The sequence below is a fragment of the Denticeps clupeoides genome, chromosome 11 (genome assembly GCF_900700375.1).
Source record: "Denticeps clupeoides chromosome 11, fDenClu1.1, whole genome shotgun sequence".
NCBI lineage: Eukaryota > Metazoa > Chordata > Actinopteri > Clupeiformes > Denticipitidae > Denticeps > Denticeps clupeoides.
The window spans coordinates 13,182,589-13,205,664 of record NC_041717.1 but is presented as its reverse complement, the minus strand read 5'-3'; the positions used below and the strand labels follow the sequence as shown (position 1 = coordinate 13,205,664).

The 23,076-nt window shown below is 39.8% G+C and overlaps 3 protein-coding genes across 3 annotated transcripts; 1 reads left to right on the top strand and 2 right to left on the bottom strand.

The window, feature by feature from the left end:
* Positions 1-989: 989 nt before the first annotated feature.
* gal3st1a (galactose-3-O-sulfotransferase 1a) lies at positions 990-5,681 on the bottom strand. The gene is made up of 3 exons (XM_028997069.1): positions 5,316-5,681; positions 3,433-3,580; positions 990-3,335 (listed from the first exon to the last, which is right to left on the bottom strand). The coding sequence occupies exons 2-3, from the start codon at positions 3,558-3,560 to the stop codon at positions 2,189-2,191; spliced, it is 1,275 nt and encodes a 424-aa protein (XP_028852902.1). The 5' UTR covers positions 3,561-3,580; positions 5,316-5,681; the 3' UTR covers positions 990-2,188.
* Positions 5,682-7,491: 1,810 nt separating this feature from the next.
* On the bottom strand, positions 7,492-15,951 carry pes (pescadillo). Its single transcript, XM_028996194.1, has 15 exons — positions 15,817-15,951; positions 14,043-14,122; positions 13,759-13,912; positions 13,536-13,645; positions 13,259-13,430; positions 13,036-13,125; positions 12,063-12,179; positions 11,916-11,993; positions 11,745-11,834; positions 10,035-10,165; positions 9,376-9,501; positions 8,573-8,757; positions 8,362-8,501; positions 8,115-8,282; positions 7,492-7,834 (listed from the first exon to the last, which is right to left on the bottom strand). Exons 1-15 carry the CDS (start codon positions 15,838-15,840, stop codon positions 7,754-7,756), a joined length of 1,746 nt encoding a protein of 581 aa, XP_028852027.1. The 5' UTR covers positions 15,841-15,951; the 3' UTR covers positions 7,492-7,753.
* Positions 15,952-16,733: 782 nt separating this feature from the next.
* On the top strand, positions 16,734-21,832 carry p2rx2 (purinergic receptor P2X, ligand-gated ion channel, 2). The gene is made up of 12 exons (XM_028996598.1): positions 16,734-17,106; positions 17,883-18,018; positions 18,148-18,219; positions 18,360-18,435; positions 18,595-18,691; positions 19,283-19,363; positions 19,883-20,024; positions 20,524-20,654; positions 20,763-20,853; positions 21,093-21,158; positions 21,253-21,330; positions 21,441-21,832. The coding sequence occupies exons 1-12, from the start codon at positions 16,967-16,969 to the stop codon at positions 21,534-21,536; spliced, it is 1,206 nt and encodes a 401-aa protein (XP_028852431.1). The 5' UTR covers positions 16,734-16,966; the 3' UTR covers positions 21,537-21,832.
* The last annotated feature ends 1,244 nt before the right edge of the window (positions 21,833-23,076 follow it).

Here is a 23,076-nt window from a genome sequence, read left to right as displayed (position 1 = left end):
TTTGGCTCGGGGGATGTTGCAATGCCGTTCGACAAAGACATGCAAAAACTGAGGTGTTGAATCTCTATGCACAACAAAGGCAAAGGAATGTCATAGCTCTGCGACGTCCCATCTTACATCACTCTGTCAGAGGTCCTCTGTGGACAGAGGAGAACCTTCTAGAAGCACAGTCATCTCTGCATCAATCTACCAATCAGGTCTGTAGGTTAGAGTGGCCAAAAGCAGTGGCCAAAAGCAGGCCCTTTTTTCTCTGGTCTGATTGAACTCTTTGGTGTGAATGACAGTCAGATACTAGTCAGGATAGAGGGAAAGATGACTGCAGCAATCCTGGATGAAATCCAGATCTCTGGAGAGATCTTAAAATGGCTGTGCACCAACGCTTCCCATCCAACCTGATGGAGCAAAGAGGAATAGGCCAAACTGGCCAAGGATAGGTGCGGCAAGCTTATGGCATTGTATTCAAAAAGAATTGAGGATGTAATTGCTGCCAAAGGTTCATTAACAAAGTATTGAGCAAAGGCTGTAAACACTTATGTACATGTGATTTCTCTTTTTTTATTTTTAATAAATCTGGCACAACCTCAAGTAAAGTTAAGAGGTAAATCCATTTTGGAATGAGGCTGTAAAATAACAATATGTAGAAAAAGTGATGTGTTGTGAATAGTTTTTGGATGTACTGAAACTGAACTTGATTTATAGAGAATCTGGATGAGCAGAGTCTTAATCAAATCACTGTATAAATACACTAGGCAGTGATTTCACATTTCCCATTTTATTAATATGTAAATGTGAAGAAATGTGTAATGAATCAGTGAAGAACAAGAAACACATATTTATATATATATATATATATATATATATATATATATATATATATATATATATATATATATATATATATATATATATATATATATATATATATATATATATATATATATATGGATGAAAACAACAGACAGTACAAGACAACTGTCACAAATGCTACTTGACATTTTAAAAACATGAAACTTGAAGAATTCAATAATGAATCCTCCTAAATACTGTGGTGAAGTTAGCTCAGTCAAAAGGACAACATTATTCACATGCCAACCAACCCCCTCAACCTTAATACATTCCAATCCTGATGCATTACACCCAGTTTCAAACCTAGAAAAATTACATTGTTCAACAGTCACATGCCAGTTTATAGCTAAAAAGAATGTCTTATATGGTTTTGTTTATCTCCTTACTTTTCGCTACACAAGCATCATTTAACATAGGCAGAGAGCATACAAATACTTTTTTTTTAAATTCAGCTAACTACAACTTCAGTTCAGTGTAGTTATGCATGATTTTTTAAAAATGAAACAATAGCAGGGTGGGTCGTTATTCATAATTTATGAATGAAGATTCAAAATTCAGTGAAAGGATACCTGATAGCTGGAGCAGGGTTGGTGACTACAGACAATAAGCATGGTTTGTGGCCCAAACAAAGTATGTAATTATACATAAAAATTCAACATTCAATGTGTAATGCTTTGCACACATTACATTTCCGATTGTAATTTTGTAGCAATCATAACATAAAAATGTTCATTTCGATCCGACAAGTGGACCTTTCTTGTTGCCAGTCTGTCATTTTAAAGATGTTTTATCATGCCTGGTCTTCATCAGTCTAGCTGGCTGACGAATTGATTTATTCACTCCATCAGGATTGCCATACATTAATCATTTCAGGCCACCCTATATAAATTTGGTTGATTAGGCAGGATTGGCATTCATCCCATCTTAGTTTCGAATCCCAGCCCTTAAACTTTTTCTGAGCAAACTACTTTTACAAAATTAAATAAGTATACTAAATAAGTATACTAAAATGCAAAATGAGGTTACTGTTGCAAATTGTTGAGATCATTTCCTTTCCATATCACATTAACAGTCAATAAATAGGATCAATTTATTGATCAATCTAGTGATGTTATACCATTGGCACCTTTTAACAACTTCAGAAATCACAAAACAGGTACCTTGGATGGTAGCATCCATTTGATGTAACATTTCCTCAGTACATCACAGTAACATTTTGCCAACACTGGTAAGAAGTAAAATTAAATAAAATGCACCATGCAAACTCAGAACATTGTAAACTTGCTAGGTGGTCTCTATGAGTACATTCGTGTTAAGTGACTATGCGATTCCCCTCTATGCCTCACCAGTTAATAACATCTCTTATGTAGCCCCACAGTTTTGTGATCCACAGGTTGACCCCAAGCTCACTAAGATACTGCAGCTCTGGAGTCAGCATCTTGCGGCAGAGCTTCCTGTGAGCCTTGTCCACGTTCTTTTTCAGATTGTATCCCAGGATAGACTTCTCCCCGATGGGCTGCCAGGGCTGCATGGATGTGTCCTGGATGCTCCCAGCCTCTACAGCCTGGCCTCCTTCGATACAGATGGTAGCCATCTCCTTATTTCGCCTCCGGATCTCGGCCACATCCCGAGCCATTCGCTCTCGTCCGTAGATGTCCACCTTTTTCCAGAAAGTAGCATTGAAGTGCTGGTAGAGTCTCCAGTCTATGCCGTTCCACTCAAGGGCTTTGGCCCTCAGCTCCAGAGGCAGCTTTGACACCGTGGAGTCTTTGCGAGCATTGAGTTTGAAAAACAGCAGATCGTTCATCTCCCAGCAGAGGGCGTCTTTGAGCAGGATGAGTGACTCCTCGAAGTACTCAACCAGCATGACCAGCTGGAAGCGTGCAGCAATACTCAGAATGCCTTCTTCGACCCGGGGGTCATTTGGCTCCAAATTATTGTCCTGCCCGAAGTCAAAAAACAGCAGGTTCTTGAGGTAGAAAGAGTTGAAGCCCTCTGGGTCATAATAATATTTAGGATTTCTTAGAAACTCAGCCAGCTTGTCCTCTGCTGAGATCTTCCAAGTCAAGGGCACCAGACGGCCAAAATAGTGGAAAGAGGACTCAAAGAGCTCAGCTGGGTCCCGTAGGATTGTGATATAGGCAGTGTCTGCCGGTAGCACCTTGGCCACCTCTGGTGCATTGAACCTCATATGGTTGCAGATGATGTTGAAGCACATTCCAGGTCTGTAGTCCTTGACCTGTGAGCGCTGAAATGATGCAGGGTAGAAGAAGTCATTTCTGCTGTTGGGAAAGGCGAATTTGAGGCGGTGCTTCTCCCCAAACCGAAAGAGGATATTCAGGAGTGTGCTGCTTGCAGTCTTGTGGGTTTTCATGAACATGACGTCCACCCTTGGGGTGCATATGTCTGCTTGTTGGGAAACATTTTTTGGGTGGGGAACAGAGTGTGCTGGAGCCGGTCGATGGGCACATGAGTAGGGCACCGGAACACTGGAAACAGAAATAATCAATTTAACATAACTATATGACAAGAATATCCACAGTTAGCCAAGAACATACATAGACAAAGAGATAAAGTGTGACCTACTCTGGCAGACTGTGCTGGATCTGCGGGTTGGACAGGCAGTAGAAGAGGATCATGCAGCTGGTAAGCAGAGTGCCCAACACAAGCCCTTTGCAGACTGACCTCCATTGCCTCCCCTGCTTGCCGACCATGGTCCCAGGTACAGAGCTTGCTGGAACATAATCATTCATCATTACTGATCAGTGAATCATTAATATTCCAATCACATAAATTGTCAGATTTGGTTTGTTGATGATCCTGGATTTAAATAAACTAAAGTAAAATGCTGCAGTCAACCATGCAAACTCGTCCAGAAAAGGTTAATTTAATCATAACAAATGTAATATATAATATTTATTATCTGTATAGCTAAGTGTCAGTCAGAACATTGGCTTGCTAGTGAAGAGCATGGGATACATTTCTGAAAAAAGCTCTGTTATCTTTTTCACAAAGTTATTAGAACGCTAGAATGCTGTACCAAGTGGCTTCAAAAAAGGGCTTTTACAAATGCTCTAGTTGACAAAGATTATGGAACAACTCGGAAAAAAAAATATTGATGTATGAGATTTTTATGGCAGATTTTGGTGCATGTATATTTTTGGCCTCAAAGGGTGTTGAGAGGCATGATTTAACACTACTCAAAAAATAAAATTCAATGAAATCAATTTTGGTTTTGATCTTTGACATGTCCTAGACTATAATTACAACCACCGCCTCACCCACCTACTATTTATTATATGAAAAATAATTATTTTTTAATGGATTTTTAAAAGAAATAATCAATAACACAAACGTTTAAATTGGCATTTAAGGGGTTAAAATCCTGAAAAATATTGAATGATCATTTTGTAAAGGGCTCAAGCTGACCAAGTGATTTTAACATAAATAAAATTGCATACCCATAGTATATACCCATAGTATGGATGACTAAGAGTACTAAACACTGGATTTAAAATATTTATATTATATAAATAATATCATTTTATTACATATTAAAAGGTAACTCTCTATCTTGTTTTGTGAGTTTATATAAATTAATATATTAGTAAAAAAAAAAATGATTTTGAATTTGAACAATTCTAGTATTAGCCGCCCATCCAGTGAGCTCCTCACTACAACCTCTGAAAAAGTGACTACTTTTGTCTTGATGATTGATGAATTTCTGCACAAGTTTTTAGTCCTCGGACAAGATTACACATCAGTGTGATGCGAATCTAATTTAAAAATGAGAACCTGATGCAGTGAGACTGTTCTGAAATATTTCATGTCTGTCTGACATGAATAATGCATCGATGCTGAAAGTGATCCTTTCCAAATCCAGCTATTCTCCCCAGGAGTGAGTAATTAGATATCAGCAGTAGACGACCTGCTAGCTACTTCATCATTAAAAAGTAATGTGGACGCTTGTGTAGCAGCTGCCAAATTGTGAAGAAAATTCTCTAAAGAGTCCATTTGTTTAATAAAAAACCTGCCTATGACTGTTGGATAGATGTTTGCCTTAAACAGCATTATGGGACACGCACTGTAATGCATTGGCCATTTCCATTACTACTGCATTCAGTCTTGCTAGTTAGTTAGTTAGTTAGTTAGTTAGTGGCAGGGAGTCGGGAATACTGACTGCAGGGCTCTCCTAGTTCTTGGTGACAACAGTTCACGCTGGACATTTGTGTACTTTTGAAACGTACAAATGTGTTTGCCTTCGAGAACAACCTTTGTGACATATGCAGGGCCCTTTACTTACATATGAAGCATTTCTCCCTTATCTGCAGCTAAAGTGAACACATTACAAGCATAACTACTTCAAAGTTCACTGAAATCCTTGCCCGCTTAGAACAAAGCCACATAAAGTCATTGCATTTAAGTAGATATTGTGCAACAGGTTACGTATGATTAGTAAAAGACTTTACCGGCTTGAGCATAAATCCCGCAGGTCCTGTATCCTCGGCTGGATACTAAAGAAATCTGAAATCTGCTTTCAGACGGGCATGATTGTAAGGGATCGGCCCGCGGGCTCGCTCAACTCTTCCGCCCCATTTCAGTGCTGCTGCTCCTGCTGCTAATGTGGTTGCAAGAAGCCTTCAAAGCATCGCCAGTCGCCAGACATGCTGCCTTCGGTCTGGCAGTCCTCCTCCTATCCGTGGCGCGCTGTTCCCAGGCCCATTCACCTCTCCGTCTTTCTGTGCACCTGATGCCTTGAAACCCCCGCCTCTTCCTCCGCTCTGAGCAGTCAAATTGCACAGCCTGAATAGAGGAGGGCTGAGAACGAGCTTCATTCTGTGGCACTTGTGACGTTACAGGCGCTCACAAGGGACTTGCACTTGCCACTCTGCGGGTGGGTGTGTCAGCGCGAGGGAGGGAGGGAGGAAGAAGGCAGGAGCTCTATTCTCAGAGGACGTTCAAACGCACACACATTCGCTGACACAGAGGGCCATTGACACAGACACAGGAGCTCAGGCTGAAAGTCGATAGAGGGGCCAGTGAATGGCATAAAAGGGGGCAAGTGCAGAATGCCTGACACAGCAAACAAAGATCTTGATTGTGTCACGTTGGCAGAGCGGGGTATTTCTCAAAACTATCGCTCTGAAAATCTACTTGCTGAGCGGCCTATTGGCTTTCTAGGTTTACGTGAAAGCGTAACTTCATCCGCAGGGAGCTGCGCCCATTGGACAATTTTGAAAAATGCTTCAAAAAAAGTGGGCCAGAGCATAAGAGGGTGGGGACAATGACAATGTGGTCCATGTTTGACTGGAACGTTAAAATGGAGTTGAGGAACATGTTATCTTAACTTTACATCAAATAAACTAACAGGAATTAAAATATGTCTAAAATATATCTGAGGATTAAGACTTATGAGAAATATGAGAAAGCCCAACTAAGAGGCTCTTCTTTATGCTCACACTCAGGAAGTGTTTCACAAAGCAGACGTTCTGGAATAGGAATTCCTTCTTATTAAATGAAATATTCCTTATCTGAACTTTACAACGTTCACTGCCTTGTACCTGTCCCCAGGTAAAGGACATGTCAGTATTGGGAATAAAAAAGCCATGTCGCTGATCAACATAATCCATCCCCATATTAATTATATGTGAAGAAAACAAGCTATAGTAATTACATTTGGAATGTTATAGTAGCTATTCCAAAAACACTACAAGAACAGACTGAGCTTTCAATAACCTACACATTATGGAAGACTGTAGGTTTTTTTTTTTTTTTACAGCATTGACGACTTGAGTGTGGGAACACGGCGGTTAACGTCAGAGGAATACTGAACTGACAATCGCTGGGAGTTTACTGGGTCGTGGGAGGTCTCTGGTTGCTGGCCGTCAATCATCGCTGGCATTTCTCTCCCTCACTTGCACTTTCTAATGCTGAGATATCAAGTGGAGGATTATGCAGATCATCCCACCCAACAACCTCCCTCAGCAGTGCCTGCTGCCCAACACTTGGGTCATTGTTGCCTTGTAGCCCCGCCCCGCCGTAGCTCGCCTGCAGTGCCAGGCAGAGCCACGAACTGGGCGGCCAAAGAGGAATGCCACTGGAGTGCTGAAAGAAGGGATTGAAGAAGGGGAAAATGGGGGCTCTGCCAGCCAAGCCGCCCTGCCACGTCTGAGGCACAATCATAGAGCTAAGACATCAAAAATGGTGCTCGCATAATACCACAAATGTACAGCTGTCAGGACCTCCCCGTAAGACAAAAACAAACGCATTTTTCAGTTTTGAATTTCATGGGCTCCCTCAGAAAGCACACTTCAGAATACCATCCCAGAAAATTCCGTAAGAGTACAAGAGGAATGCAAGCATTGTGCCAGCCTACAGAACAACTGCCATTGCTTCTAATTCAGAATAAGTAACGGGACACTGTGGTGCACAGTGCAGAAGGCAGGTGAAACCAGAGTGGCTCGAATGACCCAGCCTTACTGCAACATAATGCGTGAAACCCATATCATTCACCAAACAACCGAAAAAAATAAAAATACTTCCTGGTAAGAAAATATCTCGGGAGAGCAAAAACAAAAACAGAGTATGTGAATCTCTAATTGAAAGATTAATAAAAATGTAAAAAGAAAAACCACTGACACTGGGTTTTATCTTACTAATTTTATTTATGATGGGTGATTTGGTACATTAACAGTTTTCATTTATAAAGTTTCATTAATAAACTTTTTATTGTACTGAAAGACATCATGAAACTATTGAGTACATTCCATACTTATTCCACTCTTCCAAAGACTCACTCATGCAACAGACAAAAACGGGTTTCAAAAGAATGAAAAGATATTTTTTATACATTTTAAAAAAAGAAAAAAAAAAGTCTTTAAATGTAATTTGTGTGAAAGTAGGCACTTTATTGTTTGGTTTTCTTCTTTCGTTTTTCACCTTTGCTGGCTTCGTCATGGGCCTTCCTCTTAGCAGCCAGCTTGTTTGCCTGCAAGGAAGATTAAGAGTTAATGAGAAGGGGAGTTAATGAGCAGTGGAAGGCATGAAGCTGTGACTGAACTAACGTCATGTGCTGCCCCTCCTCAGGGCTCCAACGCTTGACTGGGCTCATTAGCCACTTTATATTACGACAGCACAAAAACAGAGTTGACCATTATGCTCTCTGTTGAGCGCAAGGTCAGGCTGGATGGACTGGAAGGGCATTAAGGAGAAACGATTCACACCTTTACATTAACACTCGACCGCCCCTGCTGCTAAGCCAAGCATACCTCTCTGACTGTTCTCTTCTTGCCAAACATGATTTTGTCGTAGAGGTACTTCTCTTTCTTCTTCATCATCATGATGGCCAGGCGCTTCTCCTCAGCCTTCTCCTCCTGCTCCATGCGAACCTTGTTCTCAGTTTTCATTTTGCCTGGAGTCACCTTTACTGACGATACCTGGGGAAGGGAACCGCCTCGATTACTCAAAATGGCATTAAACAAACATACAAAAAAAGACTAAAGAAATTATTCTAACCTTGTTCTGAGCTCTTTGTTTTTCTATTGTCTTCAGGCTTTCCTCCTCTTTCATTTCCTCCTCATCCATTTCTTCTTCCTCTTCCTCATCATCTTCTTCTTCTTCCTCCTCCTCCTCTTCTTCTTCCTCTTGTTCTGCCACTGCAGAAACATTACATGAACAAACACATGCAACACATCCAGCGACATTTCTCAACCTCTGGATAGATCACCTGGCTTTTCACCACGCTGGAGGGCCATGAGCTTCAGCTTCTCTGGTGGAACGTAGTCGCCGTCCTTCTCTTCCACGAAGGGAGAGAGATGAGGAGGCAGGTTCACCCCAAGAAAGTAGTCCTCCACAGGCAGCAGCATCTTGCAATTGATCGAGTCATACACCCACTGGGGCTGGACGTAGTACCTGATGAGGTAAAAATCCAAGCATACATCCAGTCATGTTCGAAACCTGCAAATTACAGATTTTGTGACCAGTCGCAAAAAGATTACATGTCCACCATAAAGAGGACGTTTGGTCATTCTAAATGGGACTTCGTGCTGGACATCATTGATTAGAACGGTATGAAGCTGACAGCAGTGTAGAGCTGTAATTGGGCCCGATAGAATCAGACCCGAGCCCGACCTGACCAGTACAGATTTTTAAAATCCCAGCTTTCTTTGCATCCGCAAGTGCTAGACCAAGAGGGAAAAGAAAATAGCTTATGATGATATAAATTACTGTTTTTTACAGGATTTGACACTCAGAAAACTGGAGAGAATGGTACAAAGCAAAGCCAATCCTTTTTAGTCCCTTAAGGCCGTCCCCAGGATTCCACATCACCTTAACTTCATGAAGTTTCACTGAAAAGGGCTCAAAGAAAGACATTCCACACTCCAAAAATCCTCTACTACCTTTCAAGAGCAAGCTAACAGCAAGACGACAATGTGCATGCTAATGGGCAAACACGCTACAATCAGAGAATACGTTTTTTCCTCCTCCAAACCAATCAAAGTAGCAATAAAATTCCATTGATTTGTTCACCTGTTGATGTACTGCTTGTCCACAGAAGGTCTGTCCACAATGTGGTGCGTTATTGTCTCATCGGTCACATCATATGTGCTGCCAATACAGTGGGACTTATCCCAGGATACCTGAGCACCAAAACACCTTAGGGAACAAAAAAAAAAAAAAAAGCGCCATTAGCACCTATGCAAGTCAATCAAATTCCTAATGTATACAGGATACATTAAGCCAGCATTCAATGACTGTACCAAATTATGAGGAATAATAGCCATGTTTTCTACACAGATTTAAAAGATAAGCATTAAAAAGTGAAAAAACGTCAATATGTTTGTTTTGTAGGTCATAATAGGGCTGGGTTTCAGTGGAATCTAGAAGTTAGTACATGTTCTGAATGTTCTAGACAAATCTGAATCTACAACAAACAAAATACTGGTTTTTGGACAATAGTGAATGTCTGCAAACATGTTCACTTCAACTACACCAGGACCATGTGCCCTTATCAAATCAGCCAAAATATCTGATATGGCACACACACATGCACACATGCATCCATGGTTCTGACTTTGATGCAGCTCTAAGAATTACAAGTAATTACTAACAATAACAGATTTAGAAATGTGCAAGGCAGGTGAGAATGTAAGACATATAAAACATCAATCAAATTTCCTACAGCTTACCTTAACACAAAGGCCAAGGATTCTCTGGGAACCTCTCTGTTGAGGAAGAATTTCAGGTCCTCAAAGAGCCGCTTGTGTGCATCCTGATCTTTCTGCTCCCTCTCCCTGGCCTCCATCTGCTCCAGATCCACCTGAAACAGATAACAAATAACAGTGTTGCATAATGATGAGATTAAAACCATATGGCATATTTTGTTTATATGTAAACTAGTGCTGCACGATTAATCTAATCGCAATCGTAATCGCGATGTCAGTCTGTGCGATTACATGAACGCAAAAAGCTGCGATTTAAATGATTAGTACATGGATTGGATCGGCAACATATCCGATCCATTCTCTCATTCTCTCAAAGTTTGCGAGCTGACTGAAGTCTCACTTCAGTCGGATGTGACGTGTTTGGTCACATGACTTTTGATTCGGTTCAATGGAGACCTCAGATTCGTGACTGGGTAAACGTTGCATGACGAGCTGCATCGTACGTCAACATCGCCGCCATATTGCGATAGGCTCTGCTGTGGCGTGAAGCATATACATGTCTATGGAGAGAAGTGCATAAAATGCCTCACTCTTGTGCTGCTTGGGGCTGTACAAACCCCTGAACGCTCCAAACCAGATCCCGGGGGATTACATTTCATAGGTAAGGTTGGACAATTGTTTTGAATATATTTGGCCATTATAAAATCCCGTAGGCTAAGCTAGCGAAGCTATGCATTCCTGTGTTCAAGTCAGCCTCCAAACAACGTTTTGGTTAAACTGACCAATAAAAATGACCAATAGAAAAATGTGTAACATGAAATGTTACTTCATGCCTTTCATGAAAAAGTGAAGTGATTGTCATTGTAAAATACAGCACAGCACATGGTGACACAACGAAATATGTCCTCTGCTTTTAACAATCACCCTTGATGAGCAGCGGGCAGCCATGATTGGCGCCCGGGGAGCAGTGTGTGTGTGTGTGTGTGTGTGGACAGTGCTTTGCTCAGTGGAACCTCGGCAGATCAGGACCTTCTGATCACAGAGCCGCTTCCATAACTCCTAGGCCACCACTGCCCCATTATACAAGTAATACAAGTTTTGTATAGCTTAACAGATCCCTACCCCTATTGCATTGACCAAAGCCAGAATTTTGTCTATGCTGATAAAATTCTGTACTAAATAACAAATGTATTATATTATTATTGTTTTTCTTTATATATATATTCATTCATCAATTCAATCTTTTCAAGTGCAGTGAACACAGGTACAATCTACAAAAAAGCATAAGACCTAACAGGTTTCATCATTCACTTTTCACACCTCAAGCACTAAACCATGACAACCTGATCCCATGCCTGACACCTCCTTCGAACAGTGCTAATCCTACAGGAATGGGGTTGTTTGTGCTCCCCTAATATTCTTACATAGGCAATTAGTACAGTAACAGTTACAGTAAAGCCAGTGAGTCATTTCCATTATCATGCACATCTGATTCAACCTTTCACAAACAACAGTTATTTCAAGAGATTTTTTGCTGCCATCCTGTTGAAATAAACATGGTGGAATGTCCCATGTAGAACTCTGATCAGTCAAATTCGGACCTGTTGGTTTATAGCCATTCTAACATCCAAATAATCCAATTTCATTAACCTGTGTACTTCTGTCTCAGGAGACAAGAAAGCCAGAAACCATCTTAATCACAACTTCAATGCTGTATCACAAAAAAGGCCTCACCCCTTCAACTGGAAACTGGTCGATCTGAGCCTCCTCCTCCTCTGCAGTATTGAGGACCCTTGCAAGACTGGCACTCAGTGCAGAGAGTTTCTTTTGGTGGACAAAACAGAACAGGATGCATTTATTTCACATGAGTCTGGAGATTTACATAAGAGAAAAAATTATATGTACCTCCAAGTAACTTTCTGAGTCCATGGCATAGTCCTCCTCGAATTCTCCCTTCAGATCAACCTCTGACCTGCAGTCCAACTACAGATAGTAAAGTTAGAAATCTCTTAAACTACCTGCATAAAGCAAATATGAATAGCCTGAAAATACCTTGGGAGGGTAGACGAGGTTGAGGGTCTGGTAAAGTCGGAAATTCACAAACCCAAAGAGGGTGGTGTACATCTCTGTGAAGGTGGCCATTACCCTGTAATCCACATCTGTTGGGTGCTGCATCACAAATAGGCAACAACAAACATGAGCAACATAATCCTGCAAATCCATTCTTGAGCTTCATTTAAAAGAAAATGGAAACTCAGCTATGTTCCAGAAACTGCATTTAATACCCTCAAATAAATGTAATTGAGGAAACCGAGAATCAAGCTGTAATCTAAGAAAGTGTATGTGGGATTTTACATTTAAGGCATTTGGCAGATGCCCTTGTCCAGAGCTTTCAGGCTACCATCAGTGAAATCGGTTCTGGGACCCTACCTATGAATACAATCAATTTATCCACGCTGCTGTAGTTTCTCTTAAGTTAGTCGACATCCCAAGCCATAAAGCGTTTGAATAAGAATTTTTCCTTCAATTAATTTTGTCGAAAGTAATATATAGATAACTTGTGCAGTAATGGTATAATAATAGTGTGATATAGTAACAATAGAGATAAAACAGTTAAGAGTGGTCTTCTCTGTTCTAGTCACAGCACAGACCTCATGAGTTCATATTGTGCCAGCTTTTCTAAGGGCAAATGAATGATTTTTAGCTATGGCTTTAGAGAGTGTATAATTAAACATTTACTAGAGGATGTGTTTGTCTAACAGGGTCCCCTTAAAAGCAAGACAGCAGGCCAGTTTTTAACATCTGGTAACCAGTCGTCTATTGACTTTTCCAAGGCATTCTCTCCAACATCCAAGCTCAAAATAAAAAGCACTACACTACATTACAGAAACACTTTAGTTTATAGGGTCGTCTGGATGTTCCTATGCAAACAAACCACTAACTAGCAAAGACACCATGAAAAAAAGCCTATAAATATTCAATATCAAATTGTTGTGGTTAGAAAGCAGAATGAGCAAACACTTACATCATGGGCAAACTGATATGGCACAAGCCATGTGACCGTCTGGCCCAGTACCTCTGCCTGGTAGTAAATGCCTTTAATGGAGAGAAAAACCTGATGAAATAGAAAAAACAGCATGTGAGTAACAGCAAGTATCAGGAGGAAAAAAACATTTCAGATTCATACTATAGTGAAAAATTTGACATTTTTCCTTTTTTGCCCAACCCTACCCATTCAAGTTTCATACCTTTCTCAGTGAGCGAGAGGTGACTATGTAGTTCATCCATTCAACTGTTAGACGACGGCAAAGCTGAATGGTCTGAACATGACATTTTCCGGTGCGGGCAAAGGTTGAAAAGAGAAAGCACATAGAAAGGGCATCATCGAGGTCGCGTAGTGCATCAACAAAGCTGGGGTACCTGAAGAAAAGAAAGGGGAGGACAAAATAAAGAGAAAGACAGGTTTGGCTTCACACCAAATCATAAATATGCATAAAAATGCTGGAAATCTGCAGCAAATCTTACCGCTCTTTGATGACATGGTCCAATTTGTAACTTGGCTTGTTCTCTTTCAACCTTCCTACTGAAGTCCATTCTGCTTTGCCATAAGCCTTCCGGAGCTTCCTCACAAATATCTGCAATTGAAATGCAATGTCAATTTGCTTAAAGATCAGTTAAAGAGAATGAGATAACATTAAATTCCCAAAGGGCGCTTAAGTAGAAATAATTCTTGAACACCTTAACTTGCCTTATATTCTCGGAACTTTCCCACAATGGGCTCATGCATGAGAAAGCGAATGTCTTTGAGCAGGTAGAAGGTGCGTGGGGCTGTGGATCCCTTGTTGACCTTCTTCTTGTGTTTTGGCTCATGAGGGTATATTCCTTTCAAAATGCACAAGCGCCTGAAAAGGCAAGGTCAGAAAATTTTCAAATGATTGTTTCAATTGAACACCTTTCTTTTACTTGTTTTTTACTTTTGTTGGACTAATACCACTCACACCAAGTGGACAAAACATCCAAAAATTCATTTACCTGAAATCAGCCAAGCTCAGCTGTAACTTTTTGCGTGCCTTGTTCCTGGTGATGTAGTTAGTGGCAGATCCACTTTCATACTAGGAAGAGGGGGAAAAAGGTGTTTTCACCAATACTCCTTGTTTTAGCCTGGAAATATGGACTGACTGTCTTTAACAGTTTCCCAATTGCAAAAAAGTTGCATAAATCGCTTCTCTTTACATTCATTACGTCACCACAACAAGCATCATGAGACGTTCACTCTAACGCTTTAGGAACTGTTGGAAAACCACCTCAGAAAAAATAAGAATCTGAGAGTGAAACTCTGTCACAGCAAAGGGTTGCTACTATGAATAGCATTAAATATTTTTTAACTACATAACCTACATAACCTGTTATTCAAGATGGCTTCTTTTTCACATTTTCTGGTCCACCTAAACATGCTGAAGTTACACTAAGCAACCAGTAACTCAGTTTTTGTACTTGCTACATTAAATTCAGAACAATTCATGACTAATGGCATATTTTATTACCATTGAATGTCACACATTGTCACCACATGCAATTAGCAATATTGTGCATTTCCTTCTAATTGCTTATGCTGTAAAAATAAATATGGGCTTGCTGCCCTTCATAATTCCTTAGACACCAGACCATTTATTTCAAAATGTCTAGAAAATCTGCTAATCACAGTTTTTGTTGAATTCAACTGTGGAATTGTTAAATTATCTGCCTCATTTTGAAATGTCAAGAGAACCTGATAGCAAAAGAACCAGAATACAGAATTTTACTGGCATTTTTAAATAATTTTTAAATTATGACCCCTGGAAAAAGCCAGAACAGGAAATAGAGTCTTTGTTTCCACCACAATTCCTATAGTTCCAGGTGATTTATTTCAAAATGTCTAAGAATCAAAAGTTGATTATGTTTATGACAGTATACAGAATACAGATTTATGTGTGGAATATTACTCTAGCAATTTTTAATTATGGTCCTCGGAATATGCTCCATGTGTCAACAGAGACATCTAATTCTTGAGCTTTTTTGTCTGGAGTCTATATTTGAAATTAAAGAAAAGGACCAATAATACTTTAATCTGAATCAAACTATTATTGGTATAATAACATATTATAGTAAAATATTACATTATATAAGTAAAATATTACATTATTGCTCAACATACATGAGCAAGTACAAATACCTGCTTCGGCCTCTTATATTACTGCGTAGTTATTGGAGCTACAGTTTTATTACAAAATGTTAAATTAACAAACATTTTCACATTTCACAAGAGTGTGCAAGTCAGTGTGCAACCCGTGTGTGCAAGTCATGGGGTGGTAGTAGCCTAGTTGTTAACACACTCGCCTATGAACCAGGTTCTAATCCCTCTTACAACCACTGTGTCCCTGAGCAAGACACTTAACCCTGAGTGTCTCCAGGGGGACTGTCCCTGTAACTACTGATTGTAAGTCGCTCTGGATAAGGGCGTCTGATAAATGCTGTGAATGTAAATGTGATGCACGCAAATAAACCTACAGGTTAAAATCGACGCAACTACACTTACCATAGCTAAGAAATTAGAACATCTCGAATATAGGTAACTTATCACAATACAGCAGTCTAAAAAAAACATTCTGTTTTTAATATGTGCGCTTCGATTACAAGCCTGCAATAGAATGTCACGAAAAATAAAACGTGTACAAGCAAACGCTTAGCCTAGCTAAACTGCTAACTGGACTGTGCCGATTCTTTCACGTCGTTTTCTAATAACACTATCAACTGCTCTTCTACTTACCTTCTTTTTCTGCAAGCCCCCCATTCCAAGGACAAAATGGCCTTTTAAATGTATTTACAATGTGAATAAAATTTCAACTGGACCACCAGCGTGTCCACAGGCTCGAGATGGTGGCACGTGTGTGTTGTGCTACGCAAATCAGGACCCCGGTGGGTGGCCGTGCAACTGCCTGACGAAAAAAAGTGAACTCAACGCGGGCAATGTTTTATTATTACAGTAAACGGCATGTCACTGGGGCGATGAATTATGTCTATATTTACAGTATTAAACGAGGCAAAACCCTCGTGAACCCTCAGCATCCTTTACAGATGTTGATAAAGTGTTAGTCAACTTGTTGCTGTGGATGACAGTGAAAAAGAACTAACACTTAAATTTTATATCTGTATCTAATTTGCATACATATATTTCTAGACCAGTCATGTAGATGCAGATATGCAAACATGTATAAACAAACAAATAATGGCACAGCACAGCTGTATTACACATGCATTCCAGGTCTGAATTTATTTGTAATAACAATTAATAAAACACATAACTAATTAATCATTATTAATAATTAATAAAAAAATCGGTATCACACCATTCCACTACCACAACGATGCACACCAACAAAACGAAATTTAAGCAAAAAAAAAAGTAGCAATAATGCCCCCCGATGAATATGTAAAATTCACAATAATGTTTTTTTTTTATTAATTGGTTTGAAAGGTACAGCCTCAGCAGCAGGTTCGTAATGAGATGATGGAGACCGTGTCGCGGTATATATTTTTTAAATAAAGCTATCATTTTCTCTTTTTATTCCCCCTTAGCTTGATAGTTTGTTCGCGTTGCCCTGTGAGGAGGAATTCGTTCAATAAACGAGCCGCGCAACAGCGCTCGATTCTGCAGCTTTATTTTAAAAATCACCATCTTAAGGAAATGGCAATATTCTTGGAGGGATTTCATTCAGATTCATTAATAAGATGTTGCGAGCGGTGGACGGAAGAGATGACGCCGGTGATGATGAGGATGATGATGATGGGCGACGGCTGCTGAGGAGAGACAGGTGAAGACGTCGTGTGAAATGGAGAGAGGAGCCAAGTGAAGAGCCTCCTCATCATCATCATCTGAGCTCGTCTTCGGCGAGGGAGTCGACAGGTGCGTCGTCAAAATGGGAATAAAGGAGTTAATAAAGGATTACTTCGTTGGATTCTGGGACTATGAAACGCCAAAGATCATGGTTGTGAAGAACAGGACTCTGGGCGTCATATACCGCGGCGTGCAGTTTTTGGTGATCACCTACTTCATTTGGTAAGAAGCGTGCTGTTCAAATCTGTAATCTGTAATCTCTAAATACTGAAGATGATATTTTGCTGTTGATATCATGGGATATCATGTAAATGAATCACCACATAGTTGCTGTGATAAAAAAAGAACTATTTTAATAGTTTTATTCGTAGTTATTTGTTGCTGCCTTGTTACAGGTTACGTTGTTACGACTGACATGCCATAAATGCTTATCATGCACAGTGTACATTACTTATTTTCACAGGCTATGCATACATCTAATTTAATTTTTTATTAATTTGTGATTTACAATTTTTAAAAAAAAATTAAAATCTTGAATGAGCCTTCTGCTTGAGAAAGTGCCGGGCAGACAGGCATCTTCTGTAATTATTCTCTTATGGAAGATGAACAATAATTGATTCCACATGTTAAAATGTGTGATTGAGGACCACTCACGTCAACAGGATGCACGATTTCCCTGGTCATTAAAAGCCATCAGTGTGTAATGCAATATAAGTGGACCCATTTTTGTAATGTCCAGTTTCCAAATTATGTTTAAACGGTCTTCAGATGCCTGGAGATTTAGTAATATCTTTCCTTTAAAGTTCTCCGTTATGATAAACAACCTATGTTTAGGGAAATTGACATCGCAAAAAAGTCCATCAGAAGTAACAACTAAAAATACATTTTGAAATCTCTATTTGTGGACTTATTGTGGACTTCAGCTTTTTATATATATGAAGACTGATTAGTGCTTTGTAAAACTGCATTAAAAAAACGACTTCATGTTCTCCTTAAAGGTATGTCTTTATTAGCCAAAAGGCGTATCAAGATAGCGAGACTCGCCCCGAGAGCTCGGTGTACACTATGATGAGAGGCGTGGCACTGCAGGGGGACCGTGTGCAGGATATGGTGGAATACGTCCAGCCCTCTGAGGTAAAATTTCACACTTGCTGGACTGACGAAAGATGATCTTAAATGGCCGGGACTTTGGACAGAAAAGGTTCAACTTTAACTTGCATTGCATTTCGTGTGCATGAACCATGGTGTGCCTTCATTTTGCAGGGTGGTGATGTAATCAGCACAATTCTGAGAAGAGAGGTCACCCAGGATCAGAAGCAAGGGACATGTCCAGAGGTGAGTCCTCTCTGAAGTCCTACATATCCAGGCAAAATGGCAGTATTATTCAGTTAATTTAAGAAGTGCTCGATAATCAGCTAATTGATTGGTTGAAATGAATTGAATTGAATCAGTCCCGTTTTTATTTTTCCTGATAGCACTTCTCAGTTGCCAAAGCCAACTGCACTAAAGACTCTGACTGCATTGCAGGAGAAATAGACTTTGATGGCAATGGTAAGGTGGTTCCAAGTCATTTCATTTTCCATTTTCATTAAACTGTGGAGATTCAGCAAACACATGCAATTAATCCAATATCAAGTCCAGATCAATATAAGCATGAACATCTGGACCCTGGGTGTTTTAAGGACGTTTTAAAGAGGGTGTTATCTGTAGGTCAGAGGACTGGACGCTGCGTGCTCTACTACAATCAAACCTTCAAGACGTGTGAAATCAGGAGCTGGTGTCCCACCGAGGCCCATGCTGCTCTCAGGTAAAATGTGCATGAAATTGTGTGAAAATCTGCTGTGTTGACATCATAATGAAGACATTCCTCCATTTCCAACAGCATTTTGCATGAGAAAACAGCATTTTGGTGAAATGGTTATGAGGTAACATCACTCAAATGAAATCTTTTTTTTTATTTAATTTATATTTATTTGTCACAATGAAAGTAAGTAGCCTGTGTGTATTTTATTTATGATAATAAAAGTGTCAAAAAGTGCAAATAAACTTCTAACACAAGTCTTAGACCTCAAATATAAGACGACATCTTAAATTCAGACCAATACGGTACTTGTAGTATTACAGATGTACATATAGGGAATACACAGGTCTACAAACAAGTAAGGACTGAGGGAAGAAAGGCATATGCGCACACTACTCTTAATTACACATAATGGAGCACACATGGACGTAATAGGGGAGAGGAAGACAGTCAGTGAAGAGGGCCACCTGACCGTTACACTTTGTCCCTTTAGATTTGTATTCGGGAAATACAAAAAGTACAAAAAAGATTTGTATTCAGGAAATAGACAGGGTCTCGCTGTCTCACTTTTGTTCTTTCTTTCTTCTGTTCCCACAGGGAACCTGCACTGACCGAGGCCATCAACTTTACCCTTTACATCAAGAACACCATCCACTTTCCTAAATTTAAAGTCCTGAGGTGAGTAACAAATGTATAATCTGTTGATGAAAAATTAGCATGTGGTGAATATGCAAATAGGATGTAACATAAACTGTAAAATACGTCTTTGCTGTTGTTATGATGCATATACTGCTTGGGTTTTGAGAGATAAATATGAACAAGAAATGTCTGGCCTGGTTGTTAGTTGTACCTGGGACAGAATGATCAAACAGTGTGGGAAAGGTAGTAGCCTAGTGGGTAAAACACTCACCTATGAACCCAAAGTCACAGCTTCAAACCCACTTACTACCATCTTGTCCCTGAGCAAGACACTTCCCTGCGTGTTACCTATCAGACATTCCCTGTAACTACTGATTGTAATAAATGCCATAAATGTAACAACCCAGAAGACACGATGAAAACTAATGTGTCATCTGTACAGGTCTTAGCAATGATTCCCAATGTAATCACTACATCAGTCCTTAATTTAATCAGATGTGCATGAACATGAGCAACGAATACAGAAATGAAATTACAGTTTAACTTTGTTTTATACAGGGGGAATGTGAAACCTAGAAAAGGGTTCAAATATCTGAACAAATGCCATTATAACGAAGAGACCCACCCATACTGTCCCGTGTTCCGGCTGGGCTACATTGCAGAACAGGCCAGGGAGAAGTTCAGTGAGCTGTGCAGGACCGTGAGTGCCCCGTTTTTGCATTGTTTCTTTACCATGATCTTTTTATATATGTTACATATGTTCTTGTATTAGAAACGTTCTAATGTTCCAAAAAAGGTCAGTTAGAGATAACCCTTTGAGCCTACACTTAGTCAAGTTCATACATGACGTTCAAATGAATGTTTATGACTTGAAATTGGGTGTTAAGGGTTCATACTACATGACGGAACAGTGATTGGGCGATGGAGGTCACGCACTAGATAATCTTTCACAACCTGACTGGTCCATCAGGTCTCCAAAACAATGTTCTGTCAAGAAAAGATATGTGAGAAGTGAAATGGGAAATGACAACCGCATTTTTAAAAACCAACAAATGCTGGAAAAATGCTTTTTTCATTAAACAAACACGTAAGAGGTAAAATACCTGCGTATGGAAGGTTCCCATCGATTTGTGTCATCCTATGTTTTGTGCTCTCATTGGTGCTTCGACACATGAACTAATGAGCTCTTTTCTTTAAAGGGGGGAGTAATTGGCGTCTTCATAAACTGGAAGTGTGACTTTGACCTTGACCCTTCGGACTGTGCCCCCTTTTACTCGTTCAGGCGGCTGGACGTGCGGAAGAACTTGCCCAGTTCAGGATACCATTACAGGCACGTTAAACCTCCTTAACCACGGTCAATATATTACGGAAGCAATTTGCTGTATGGAAATAAATAAATAAATAAATAAATGAACCATTCTAAATCCTTTTCGCACAGGTTTGCAAAGTACTACAGCAAAAATGGACAAGAGTACCGAACACTGATCAAGGCTTTTGGGATTCGCTTGGATATCATAGTCCATGGACACGTAAGCTGATGCAGTACAGTGAAGCTGTCTGTGGCCAGTGTGGTAATATATTGATTCACTGTCCATAAATATGACAGCATGCATGGACTTGCCCTACACAAACATTTTGCTCTGGTCTTTGTTATTACCTACAAATTTTATGGTTATTTTAAAAGAAATGCATTGCATTGATTGTATTGACCTCTGTTCTGTATTGTGCAAATGGGTACAAATATTTTTTTTACAAATATTTTTGGTAGGCAGGAAAATTCAGTTTGATACCAACTATTATCAACACTGTGACTGCCATGACATCTGTCGGAATTGTAAGTTTACCAGTTTTTTTTTGTGTGTGTATGGATATGGAAGAAGGAGGCTAGAAAGACAAATGAATGTGTAAATTAACTTTGCTTATTCCAGTGCACCATCATTTGTGACTGGATCATGCTGACGTTCATCGACAAACATGAGCTCTACAGCGAGAAAAAGTTTGACAATGTAAATGGGTGGAATACTTGATCAGTCTTTATCTTGGAGTAAACAGTTATTAATAGTTTTACTTTGTTGTGTATAATTTTGTGCCATTTTTCCTCTTGTGTACTACTAAGGCGAGTGCGGACGCTAAACAGACCATGGCTCCAAACATCAGCGTGACAAGCTACGGCTCCAACCTCTCAGACATTTCGGAGGGAGTGGCCCTGTGATCAGCCACACCCATTAAGCCCCCTGGTGTGAATGGCAATAGAATGGACCATCAGAATGGCTCCACCGAGGGACGGTCGACCAGGGCATTATGAAAAGACTTATACTCCAGTAAAAAGTACTGTACGAAAAGAAGAAAAGAATCTCAGCACAGACTGGAATACTCGAGTCCTGGATGGTCCTGTAACCCAGCACACGGCTTCAACTTATACAGCTTCCACCTACAGACCCCACCCAGTGTTACAACTCACGTACTATACATTATTCCAAACCCCTCACCTTTCACAACTGTGTAAACTATGCCTCAAATAAACTTTTTGAAGATAATAGAACCTTTTTCAGTTGAATATCGTCTCTGTGCGATAAGACAGCCGTGCTGGAAGTGCTCAGTGTTAGAAATACATTGTGGTTTTTACTGTTCCCGCGTCGGTAAATGGCGTAATAAAATTGTGGGGAAGAACTAATCCCAGGGCAGGAAAGATTAATAGCACTGGGAACGCTGGCCAAGTCTGAGGCATTATGGATTTGTCTCTTGATGCAGTACTCTAGACAGAAATTTAAAACCAACAAAATTAGCTCTTTAAAAAAATAAGATTTCTAACTACTTATTTTTCCTGTCAGTCAGAATATGAGCACACTTCAGCAAAGTGTCAAGCATTATGACTGAAAATGCTCAGATAAAATGTGGGCATTGATTTCATGCTTTTGAGGGAAAAAAACGTCTATTTTCAAATCCATATTTCATAAGTATATCTTATTGCATGACATAAGTATATCTTATTGCATGACATAACTATAGATTTAGATAAAGTAAGATGGTGTCAATAGTTATCTTTGTTATAATTAATATAAAAAAAACTGTACACATTTTTCAGAAAATTAGAAATGATCTCTTACCACAGAGGAAAAATACGCACTATGTTTTCCTGACATTCCAGTTAACAGCATAACAGGAACCAGGAACGAAATAACAGCTCTGCTCGGCACCATTATGAAGCTACATAAAACGATTTGGTGCAGACTCCTCACGACGAATTCCTTCATCTGACGCCTGAAGGCCCACTAGCCTGGCCTACAGGAAGAGCTGATGTGATGAGAATCGAATTGTCTACAGTGAAATAGGATTTGGACGACTCGAGAGATGCCCATTAGCTCTCTGCAAGTCATCAGATAGATCCACTCATGGGCGGGACAACAAAGTTAGCTTGGTGGACTTTTAAAAGCTTCACGCTTCAGATTACGTCATCAAAGGATCAGCAAATGAAGGCTGAATGTGGTAGGACATCACCAACTCGTGCACCAGTACAGGATTCATGGCAATTAGCAAAAATCTGACATTAATTAAAATCAAAGCAAGAATGTTGGTTAATTCAGATAAACAAAAAGCACACAGCCCTGTACAGGGTTCTGAAATATTTTACTAAAGAATGTCCATGACTGCTCAATTAGTCTAAGGGACATTTTCATGACCATATGTTCTCTGAAATTCCTTCAAATCAAATTTATCGTTTATAGTTTTAAATGTAGACTATAGAAAACTAG

Bases quoted from the DNA above. Each gene is read 5' to 3' on its own strand.
- gal3st1a (XM_028997069.1), bottom strand. From the start codon at position 3,560: ATGGTCGGCAAGCAGGGGAGGCAATGGAGGTCAGTCTGCAAAGGGCTT. The intron at 3,336-3,432 runs GTAGGTCACACT...TTCTGTTTCCAG, and splicing joins ATCCAGCACAGTCTGCCAGA to TGTTCCGGTGCCCTACTCAT.
- pes (XM_028996194.1), bottom strand. From the start codon at position 15,840: ATGGGGGGCTTGCAGAAAAAGAAG. The intron at 13,913-14,042 runs GTAAATGAATTT...TTGCCTTTTCAG, and splicing joins CTGAGCTTGGCTGATTTCAG to GCGCTTGTGCATTTTGAAAG. The intron at 7,835-8,114 runs GTATGCTTGGCT...TCTTCCTTGCAG, and splicing joins AGAAGAGAACAGTCAGAGAG to GCAAACAAGCTGGCTGCTAA.
- p2rx2 (XM_028996598.1), top strand. From the start codon at position 16,967: ATGGGAATAAAGGAGTTAATAAAGGATTACTTCGTTGGATTCTGGGAC. The intron at 18,692-19,282 runs GTAAAATGTGCA...CTGTTCCCACAG, and splicing joins GAGGCCCATGCTGCTCTCAG to GGAACCTGCACTGACCGAGG. The intron at 20,025-20,523 runs GTGAGTGCCCCG...TTTTCTTTAAAG, and splicing joins TCAGTGAGCTGTGCAGGACC to GGGGGAGTAATTGGCGTCTT.